The following is a 10,621-nucleotide window of genomic DNA, read 5'->3' on the forward strand; positions in this document are numbered from 1 at the left end:
AGTAATATGAACCCTTTATTTGAGACATTGCTCAGCGATGTGCTCCCAGACAATCAAAGGGCATTGATAAGTTTAGTTTTTTCCCCCCCTCCTGAACAGACTCCATTCATGTTCTCTTACAGTGGCCGTCATTCTTCAGACATGGCTGGTGCCAAGGCAGTAGGATGGCTGCCTCGCTCCGATGGGAAACTGTTGCTCATGTGCTGGGTTGGCTGCCAAGTTTTGGCATTATTGGTGCGGGAAGAAGTGGGGGGTTAAATGGGGGAGGGGGCTGTACAGAAAGGGGGCCCTTTAAACCCTGTGAGATAGTACTATCTGCTGTGGGAATGATCTTCATCCCTTCTCCCCCTGCTCTCAGACTTAGACCCACTCTCTCTCTCTTCTTTTTTTCTACACTGACTGTTTCTGTTACTGTCTGCCTCCCAAGGCCCCCAGCTTTACCCTCTGTCCCCCTGTCTTTTCATGTTGTAGATCAGACAACCATCCTGAGGTGAGCTGGCTCTGGATCTTGTGCCACTGGGGCACTCTGATTACCAACCAGTGCTGACTGTTGGCTCTCTCACAGCTTGTGTTACGTCTTTGGCCTCGCTCCCAATGAGCCACTGTAACCCGCAGCAGTAGGGCGTTTGCTGTTGAAAAGCTTAGGAAAGTCTGAATTCAGGGCTTGCACAGATGCAAAGATCAAACAGCAGATTGTAGGCACTTGCAGTTCAAACCCCACCATCCAGGGTACAAAGAGATTTTTTTTAAACGTCTTATGCTATGACATCTTAAAATGGCCAGATTCAGGAGGAAAACACACATCTTCTTGTCTGTCTTGAAGATTTACATTACAAATTATTTTCATTCAGTCTATTTTGCTTGTAGGAAATTAGGCATTGTTCAAAACATAAAAGTAAAAGTAGAACCAAATGACATAATTACTTCCTGGAATAATTGGAAATATTCTTATTGGCGTTACAGCCATCAGACCCTTCTCGTTTTTGTTAAATGGCTTATTTTTGCATGTTTCCAATCGTAGTTTTGATGATTTGTCTTTGGTGATGAGCTCCAGGTCTTTGGAAGGGGTTCATGCCATCACCCTAACCTTTAGCTCTCTGCACAGATTCTATATCGGGTTCATGTTGGGACTCATATTAGTTGAACAACTTAGTCTAAGTGCAATTCAGTCCACAGAAACATGTTGGTTAAATCAACAAAATTACTTTAGACCTAAATCTGTTAGGTTTTTGAACAATTTCGCTCTCCCCAATGAAGCTGTAGGAAGCAATTTACCTTACTTGAACTTGAGAAATGAAAATCATCTAATTTTCTAATGAATATACAGTATATTGTATTACATTTTGTATATCAGCAAAACCTGAAACAAGCAAGAGTAAAAATACAGATTTTTTTTTTTTTGTAATTCCAGTTAGAAGTTTGTCAGTTTGGAGTTTTCAATCAGTTTCTTTAATAATCTTTTTATGAATGACTAATCACACAACATACCTCACTTACCCTTTTCAAATACAAGAATCGCATGTGCTTAAATTTAATGTAGATGTTTCTCATTTTCAACATTGGTAATAAAGAATGCAGTCAGGCTTAACATCAACACCTGCAGGAAAATGTATTTAAATCCAAGTCTAAGACACATTTTAAAGCTTCTTGTCCAATTCTAGCAAGATATTTGATCACCTTCTGTGTCAAATTGGCAGATTTTTACATTAGTTATTTCCTGACACAAACCCATTTTTTATCACACATCACACACAAAATACAAGACAACTGAAATGCACATTTGCATACACATTGTTTGATATGGCAATCAAACGATTTTTGTAGTTGTCAAATAAACTCTTGCTCCTGTCCAAAGATATTCTGGCCCACTCTTTGCTCCAGCTGTCTCAGGTTTGATAGCTGCCTTCTCCAGATAGAATATTTCAGCTCCTTCCACAGATGTTCAGTATAATTTAGGTCTAGGCTCACAAAACCCAGTTCACAATAATCCAATGTTTTGTTCTTAGCCATTCTTGGCAATTTTTACTGTGTTTCGGGTCATTAGCCAGTTGGAAGACCGATGAACCTGGGAAAGAAACAGATAAGTCACAGGAAAATATCTGAAAAGTTCATGGTAAAAATCTGACAAGTTCCAAGGCCTGGGATTAATTATCTAATAAGTTCCAAGACATAAATCCTCTTTATCACATTTTCTGAAGTTTAAGGGAGCCAAATTTAGAGAAATTCAAAATGATATGATTAAAACACAATGTGAATCAATTTTTAAATTATGTGTGACTAACATTTAAAAACAATGATTACGATTGTGCCTAAGGTAAAACAAAGAAAAATAAATCCCTAAGATCTCTCAACGTCCCAACTGTTGAGAGATTTTATTGTTACAACTGTTGGCTGTAACAATGAAATCTTGCCTTGCTCCATTCAGTGAGTTTTCTTTTAAACTTGTCTGACTTCATTCCCATCAGAGTTCATGTAGGAGATGTAAGTTTTTTTTCATGTCTTTCCCTGAGCTGATAAATATATATTGTTGATGTTCACCATTTGAGTTTTTTGTGGAAGATAAACCGCCAAAGCTTTACCACTGTGCTCATTTTACATGACAATAATGGCCCTGACTCTGTTTTTACTCCTGCTTATTTTATTATTATTCATGTGATGTGCTTCTACTAGATTTCTATTGTGTGGCTGAACATGAGCCCCTTTATTTCTGTTTGGAGTCCAGATTTAAACTAATATTGTGTCTGTCAGGATCCAAGTATTCCCTCAAAGACTCGTTTTTTTAGGGGGGGGGTGGTTTCCCCTTATCTTATTGTCACTTTTCCATCTGCATTCACACTATCTTCCATTTCTTTCATTTGCTCTCTTGCTGCTCGTCTTTGAGGTCAGAGACTGGTTAATGTGGGTTTTTTCAGCCACTGAGCCATTAATGTGGCCTTATGCATCCTCCCTTATTCCTTCCTTTTCTACATCTAACAATTCACATAAACCAACATTCATGTGAGGACACCTGCAAATCTTTTTGAATTTTAAGCCTGAAACAGGAACAGTGAGAGGTCTGTTTGGTGATTTTAACTTTGTCTCTGAAGGAAGGAGCATGGAAACTGTTTTCTTTCTCTCCTCTCAGAGAAAAACTTTGATTTCATGGTCTTGATTATTGTTGTTCATAATCATTCAAGGATGAAGCTCAAGGACTTTGAGATTGTTCTCCATTCAGATGCACCACAATGGGGCTCCTTGGTTTAGAAAACAAGATGGTGTTTCCCCTATTTCGTCATTTCTCCCTTTCCTTTCCTCTTAAAAAATTAAAACTTGACCTATGAGTAAAGAAAGGAAGAAAGAAGCCTGAATGCTATTTATTAAGACACTCTATTATGCATTGAAGCTATCGGTGTGCCAAAGACAAATTTCTTCTGATTTGAGTCAGGGTTTTTTAAATTCAGTTTATGGAGGATAGTGACTGGTATAGGACCAAGTCCAGAGAAGAATAGTGCTGTGCACTTTTCAACTCAGATCATACATTTAGTGCTTTTTCTGTAGCTTTTTTCTTTGAAAGAACAATCAACCAATCTTTACACCTAAAACAGTACCATTGACCATGTGCATTACAAAAATATTCCCTCTGAAATACTTCATGTTAGGTCACTTTACCACAAAAAAGTACCTCAGCATATTTTCAAAGGTTTAAATCTATAAGCAGTCTCAAAGTTGTGCTTAATTGCAAAAATGAAGGAAAGGACACAAGGTTTCCAAAATGTTTTACAAATAAAAACCAAAAATTGTGGCTTGTGGATCTGTATTTAATCACAATACTGTCATGATGCTTACGAGAAATACTCTGATACCCTTAAACCTTAACATGAAGTCTATTGCTTCCATGTTACCTTTAGAAACCAACAAATACATTAGCATTTTATTGTAGGATAATGTGAATAAATAAACAGCATCATGAAGATCAAGATATTACTCAGCAGGCAGATCAGGGATAAAGTTGTGGAAAGGATTATATCACGAGAAATCCTTTCTGCTACATGCAATGTTTTTGTGTGTCAGCAAACAAACACAGAATATCACATTGAACCCATCATACCCTTGGTGAAATGTTATAGTGGCAGCATCATGCTGTGCTAAATATGATACAAAACACTTCAGACTGTGACAGACGTTCACCTTCTTTCAGGGCAACAACACAAATGTATGTGTAAAAATAGCCTGGACTTAAATCCAACTAAAAATTGGTGGCAAGAGTTGAACATTATTGTGCAAGGATGCTCTCCATTCAGCCTGAATGGAGAATGGTTAAAAAAAAAAAAAAAAAAAAAAAAAACGTTTGTCCGTATGTGCAAAGAACCACATGACACTTTTCACATTTGTATTAGTATTAATTTAAAAATAAAAAAAGATGTCTTGTTTTCTCTCCACTTCTCAGTCTCTACTTTATGTTGATCATCTAAAATCTCAGCAAATCACATTAATGGCTTTCAGTGTTTTGTTGAATTTGGATTGGAAAATGACCCATCCTGAGGTACATGGTTGTGTGTGAACAAAACATTCATCTCTACCCAACTCCCCCATGCAGGTGCAAGACATTTGTGACAGGATTAGCTGAAAGTTGTGACTGAAATTCTGCCTCGGGCCTCATACAGGTTGAACCCTCTTATTTCCGTACCGTCGGCTCTGACGCATGCATTTTTTTTCCTGCCCTTTACTGTTGTTACACTGTAAAAACCGCACAGTCAGACTGAATAACTGCCTACCTTGGAAAGATGCACTAACCAAAAAATCTAAAGAATCTACTTAACCTTTAGTTCTGGTAATAAGCGGGTTAAAGCGTTGGTTTAGTGATAACAATTTGCCGGCTTGCAGACTTAATCTCACCTCTTTGCAACATGGGCTAAATGAAATATGAGGATTTTCGCACGTAGAATCCAACTTCTAACACATAAATAACAAACACAGGTTTTAGGGAGAAATAGTGTATTTATTCATATTGTATTTACATGATCTAAAAACATAATTTAAAATAGAGCTAATTTATTTTACATGGCGTGCTGAGCGCTATGCAAACTGAACGTGTTTGCGTGCGTGTGACCTATAAAGTTGAAGTAATGGTGATCGAGTCCCTGCACCGGCGACAAGTATCCTCCGTGCTGCTGCGTGTGCGCAGAGAGAGGCACCGCAGGATAGGAAATGCCCTGACTGCGTCCGGAGCCGTGCCATGAGAAGTGTCCTGTTGGGCTCTGCTGGTACACTGAGTCCGAGGGGCTGTGGCTCTGGTGCTCCGGGGAGGAGTGCAGGTGGCCAAGATAGTCGGGTGGGTCAGACATCGAGCCCACGGAGCCGAACACGGGGTCGGTGACCGCGCGAGACTTGGACTGTAAAAAGGCGAGGATCCGCGCGTACTTGATGTCTTTGGTCTCAGCTCTGTCTTCCGTGGTCAGGTAGTGCACCAGGTTCTTCATACACTCGTGGTATCCATAGTGGAAGTAGTTTGCGAATTCAGCCAGCAGCTCGCCTGGAGCAAAACAAAAAGTGGGGGAAAATCTTTACCCTCCTGACCGATCTGCGTAAAGCTGAGCAGAAGATACCCTGGTACTGCTGGATAAAAGCGATGCAAGGTGTTCACCCACCTTTTTCTCTCCCACGGGGAAAATCCGCGGAGTGCAGAGCTCGTAGGTACTGAACAGTCATCTCCAAGATTTCAGCTTTTTCCAGTTTTCCAGAGTTCTACAAGAAATAAATATTAAGACATGTAAAGTCTTACAAAAGCCTCAGTAGAAATTGAGTCTAATTTTAAATTATGTCTCCCTCCAACTTTTTTCTTTACAAATTTCAAGAAATAAAATGATAACTAATAATACATTCATAAACTACCTGCTTAGCCAGCGCCATCGGTACGGTTTTTCCCAGTTCGTTCAGGCAACGGTTAATGCGGTCCCGTCTTCTTTTCTCAATAACTTTGTGAGAAATTGGAGTTCTCTGTAAAAAAATCAAATAAATTTTAAAATACGGAAAAACAAGATTAGCATACACTTTAAGCTTTTTAAATAATCAGTAGAATAAACTCTACAATAAAAAAAATAAGGTTGGAAACTTTTAAAGAATAATCCGGGCCGTGCGCTTTGGCGCGCAGAGGCGGGCACTGCTCCACAGGGGGAAAAAAAATCATCTTATCATATTGGGTATGATAGAAATATGTCACGTACACATAACCATTTGGAAGGCAGTTTTTACAAAAAAATGTATATACTTGAAACGTTTAAAAATATTTTATCTACACAATTAGTGCGCCAAAGTTTATCCAGAACGCTCGCACCAAGTTGGTTCACCTCATAACTTTGATGGAGATGATATCGCCTCAAACAGCGACTCTACTTCATATACAGTGCGTGAAATTTATTTCGTAGGATAAAACATCCAGAACACGAGTCATAAATAGTACAAGTATCATCTTAGTCCCCAAAATGTGGAGCGCACAAGAAGCGCGTACCTTCCTGTCCTTCATCTTTGATGCCATGGACGAATATCAGAGGAAAATTCCAAGAAATGAGTTCAGCTGTAAATTAGAGAGGTGTGAAAGTCTGCTGGCAGATGAGAAAGAGTGAAATTTCAGGGAAAGCTGTCCCCTTATAAAGGGACCATCCTAGGGGACTCCGGCATTCACGGCGTAAATTATTCCATGGGATTAAAGAGCTATGCGTTCGGGTAAATGTGTGCGTTTAGGATCAGTTAAAGAAATTGAAAAAAACTTTAAAAATCTGAAACAGGCAGGGGGGTTAACCTGTTTTGTTAATCCACGTGGCTCTTCAAAGGACACGTGATTGTGTTTGGAATATTATTTGCATAGTAACAACCCAGGCGGGAAATAAGAACCGGTATCGGCCTGATCCGGTGGGGCGCACTGTGCGCACTCAAAACAAAGCGGCAAGCAAAAGAAAAAGAGGGGAGAAAAAAAAACTTTCTGTTCCAACTCGCGTTTCTCACACGATCGCCTGTTTACAAATCCCAGCAAGCGATCTTAACTCCCATCCAAGCCCCGGTCAGAGTTTTAAGGCCTGTCCAGTACCATTAGAGTAATTAAGTAAGCCTTTAATAGGCTGTTCCGCCGAGTTCAGGGGAGATCTTTTGGAGACGGAGTCCCCCCCGTTTGTTCCCGCCGGTTCTCACACGACTTGCTGACACGTCCATCTTTTATGAGAGATGGCAAGCTTTTTGTTTACGCCTCTTTATTTTTTGCAGGACTCCTCGGCAGGTGTGTGATTAGCGCTGGCACACGAGCGTCGTCTGCGTCGAGGCCCGGCGTCTCCAGCAGCCTCTGGCACACGAGGGTTACCCACCACTGGAGACTCTTTGGAGAGGCTCAATTTGTATCCTATTATCCTATAAGAAAATGTCTATTCAGTGGAATGAATAGTTTCATTGGCCTAAATTTTAATAATGCAGTGAAAGAAAGGGAGAAATAAAGAAGAATGCAGCTGGTGCGAGCGCGCATTATTCCCCGTCACCTGCGAGATGCGTAGCCTGGAGACCCCTATTCATTTGCCTAATTTCGGTCAACTTAACAAACTTTGGGAGAAATTATACTGCCATTGTTGCGAAGGGTGAAGCTTTCTGATCGAATTAACAGCACGTTTTGATCCGGTAAATGTCATTAGAAAGAAAGAAACAATCGCGTTTAGAGGGGCCTGAGTAATGCGCCAAGTGGAGACGCCAGAGCGCAAAAACAGCACAAAGGCTGCTGGTAAATGCCACAGGGGGACTTTTGTACCCTCACATTGCTCAAGTTTTTTTCCCCCCCAAACAAAGGGCATTATTTTATACTTGAATACATTTCATACAACAATTGGCTGTTTCTTCTTCTTCAAACATATTTTCACAGCAAGGTCCACAACAGGTTTATTGTGTGCGCACAGATTCCAACCGCTCTCATGCGCAACAACAGTTTTTCTACTTATTCTCGTTTTTGTGTGTGTGTGTGTGTTTGTGTGTCTGAGAGCGTTTTAATCGGGAAACTTTCGACATGCTAGATGTATATTTGATCCTGTTGGCGAATTAGGGGAAAGCAAAAGCTCACAAGACATCTGAGGCTTTTGGAAAGTTTTGGGAGCACCATGGAGAGAGCCTGTCGCGAGAGAGAGGGACGGGGGCAGAAAATCCAATTACTCCAGTGTGGAGTTTTTAACACTTGTCTTATGTGTTTATGCTTTAAGATGTAGAGACTTGTGGGTTGTTGCTTTTGTTAAGGACTAAATTAAACACTGAATGTTTTAAGCGTCTGACTTGGTTACACTGCGTGTTGCGTCACAGCGGAGCTAAACCGGGCCTGGATTTTTTTTTCTCCCGTGCTATTCCCACTATAATGTGATATTTCTATTTTTTTTGTTCTAATTATCCACTAAACATTTAATGAAAATCTGATTAGATGAATGAAACAGAATATTATTTTCCTTATTCTTTGTCTGTTTAATATTAGACTTTAGTTGCGTCTTTCTCTGTTTGTTTAGGGGGTTTCAGCTGACTCATAAAGTGTGGTGGATGACGACTGCGTTTTATCAATGTTTTAACTTCAGAAAACAAATATTCCCCTTGGACTAAGTTAGTCTGCACATATAGCACTGCGCAGACGACGGGGAAATAGTTTTGCGCATTCAGGATGAGCATCTGAACTGGAAATTCATCCTTTTCAGTGAAAAGCACTAAAAAAGATTTTCTTTCATGCTAAGCATCAAAAATACATCTGGAGAACCTTTTTTTTTATATCATTATCATTGTTATTAATGTTCTTAATACTGTTGTATTTTAAAGTATTTGCTCTCCGTTTTATGATAGTGACACTGAGTATATCGAATAATCAATCTGCTGCTTTTAACTGCAGGTTATCCTGATCTCAACGCTAAAGTTAAACCACAGGAACTTTGCTCTGTTAGGTTTAATTTTAAAGACAACTTGAGAGCAAAAGTGTAAAGTTTTGCTCTCAAGTCTCAAACACAGACTTCTATTAAAGATGGATTTTGATTTACGTGATGCACATTTAGAACAAATATTTCCATTGTAGGCATTAAAATGTGATTAATGCTTTTATAACTAAAGAACTGGAATTTATTTGTTTGTTTGATTTTCCCATTAGAAGTAAATATTCCCGTATGTCAAGTTGATGAACTTCTAGTGTTTATGTAATTGCCAAAAACTTTCTGCTATTTTATTTTACTTCATTCACTATCTCAGTTTATGATCTTCAAACATTCAAACACTAAATCACAAACAAGTCTACAGTCCAGCATCCTTTCAGCGCAGCAGCGGCGCTCGCTGCTGTGGCCCCTTGTGTTGTCAGGCGCTGCGCTCTGACCCGTGGTGACCACCGCTGAGGGCCTCAACGCAATCCTTTGGTCTGGTGCGCCACCCTCCGCCTGAACCGCGATAGTTCACACGGTCCCCACTGAGTCTGTTCAAGCCTCTGAAAAAGACTTGTCCCTGAAAACAACGCTCAGAGCTGAGACCCGAGAGAAGCATGTGTTAGGTGTTTTATCAAAAAAACACGAAATAAAATTAATGTCATTCTTGTAACTTCGGTTGGATAAAAATATATATATATATTTAGCTGTTCTAAAATAGGCAAGCAACTGCTGTGTTCAAGATTTTCCACAATTTATCATTTTCAACATTCCTCTTCATAATAATAGTTAACACTATAAACCATATGAATTCTTAAAGATCACTTGTAAACAGAGCAGCTCAGTTTTTTAATTTTTTTTATTTTTATTTTTAGGAACAAGGGCTCCCTCTTGTGGTGTTTTGGGAACTACAAAGGCTGTGACGTTTGATCAAAGAAAAAGAATCGTTAGTTTATTATGTGAAAACTTAATACACTTTAACTACTTTTATTATGGAGGAAACCAGCCCCGCCAGGGGTGATTGAGAGGGTAGCATGATTTTGTTTTCTCTCACCCATCCCTGGTGTTTCTATCTCAAGTTTGGGTCTATCAGTGTTGGGCGCCTCTGCTATCACCTGCTAGTTCCTCCGCTCCGCACTAGATGTCCTCAGAGAGCGGGATGGATCCGAGCCTCCCCGAACCTCCTCTGCACACCTGCAAGTATTTTCCCCTCATCAGCTGGAGCATAAGAAGAGCCGGTGATCCTCCGACGCCAGCGTGTCCGCTTATGTGGTATTCTCCAACGCCGGGTTCCTGTCCGATCGTGTGGTCCGTCCTCTGGTTCGGAGAGTCTCCTGGCAGATCCTAGACCCGTCTATCTCCTTCGCTCTCCACGCTGCCACTCCCTAGCCTACGGCTCCCCGACATTCCCGTCGTCTCCCCTACCGCTTTGAGCATCCGTACTCTCACAGAGCTAAGCCCGTTGTAAATAAAGTAAAGTACTGCCTTTAACTCCTGATGGTGTTTCTGCATGTGGGTTAGACAGATTCCCAAAACCATGACAGTCAGAGGCAGGAGCTTGAGGATTTACCTAAACTGAGTCGGATCTTTCTCCAGGGATCTGTTGAAGCCATTTTACTGCCTCGAGTGCAGTAAAATGTACAGTGAATCTGGATTTTTTTTAAATTTTCTTTTATGTTTTATTGATAATATAAAATCAAGAAATCACATTAACATAATTATTGCCATTAACC

The 10,621-nt window shown here is 40.2% G+C and overlaps 1 protein-coding gene across 1 annotated transcript; it reads right to left on the minus strand.

The window, feature by feature from the left end:
- Nucleotides 1–4,972: 4,972 nt before the first annotated feature.
- helt (helt bHLH transcription factor) lies at nt 4,973–6,748 on the minus strand. Its single transcript, XM_005807177.2, has 4 exons — nt 6,488–6,748; nt 5,872–5,976; nt 5,628–5,724; nt 4,973–5,512 (listed from the first exon to the last, which is right to left on the minus strand). Exons 1-4 carry the CDS (start codon nt 6,512–6,514, stop codon nt 5,037–5,039), a joined length of 705 nt encoding a protein of 234 aa, XP_005807234.1. The 5' UTR covers nt 6,515–6,748; the 3' UTR covers nt 4,973–5,036.
- Nucleotides 6,749–10,621: the final 3,873 nt, after the last annotated feature.

This window comes from Xiphophorus maculatus, chromosome 5, assembly GCF_002775205.1.
Source record: "Xiphophorus maculatus strain JP 163 A chromosome 5, X_maculatus-5.0-male, whole genome shotgun sequence".
Lineage (NCBI taxonomy): Eukaryota > Metazoa > Chordata > Actinopteri > Cyprinodontiformes > Poeciliidae > Xiphophorus > Xiphophorus maculatus.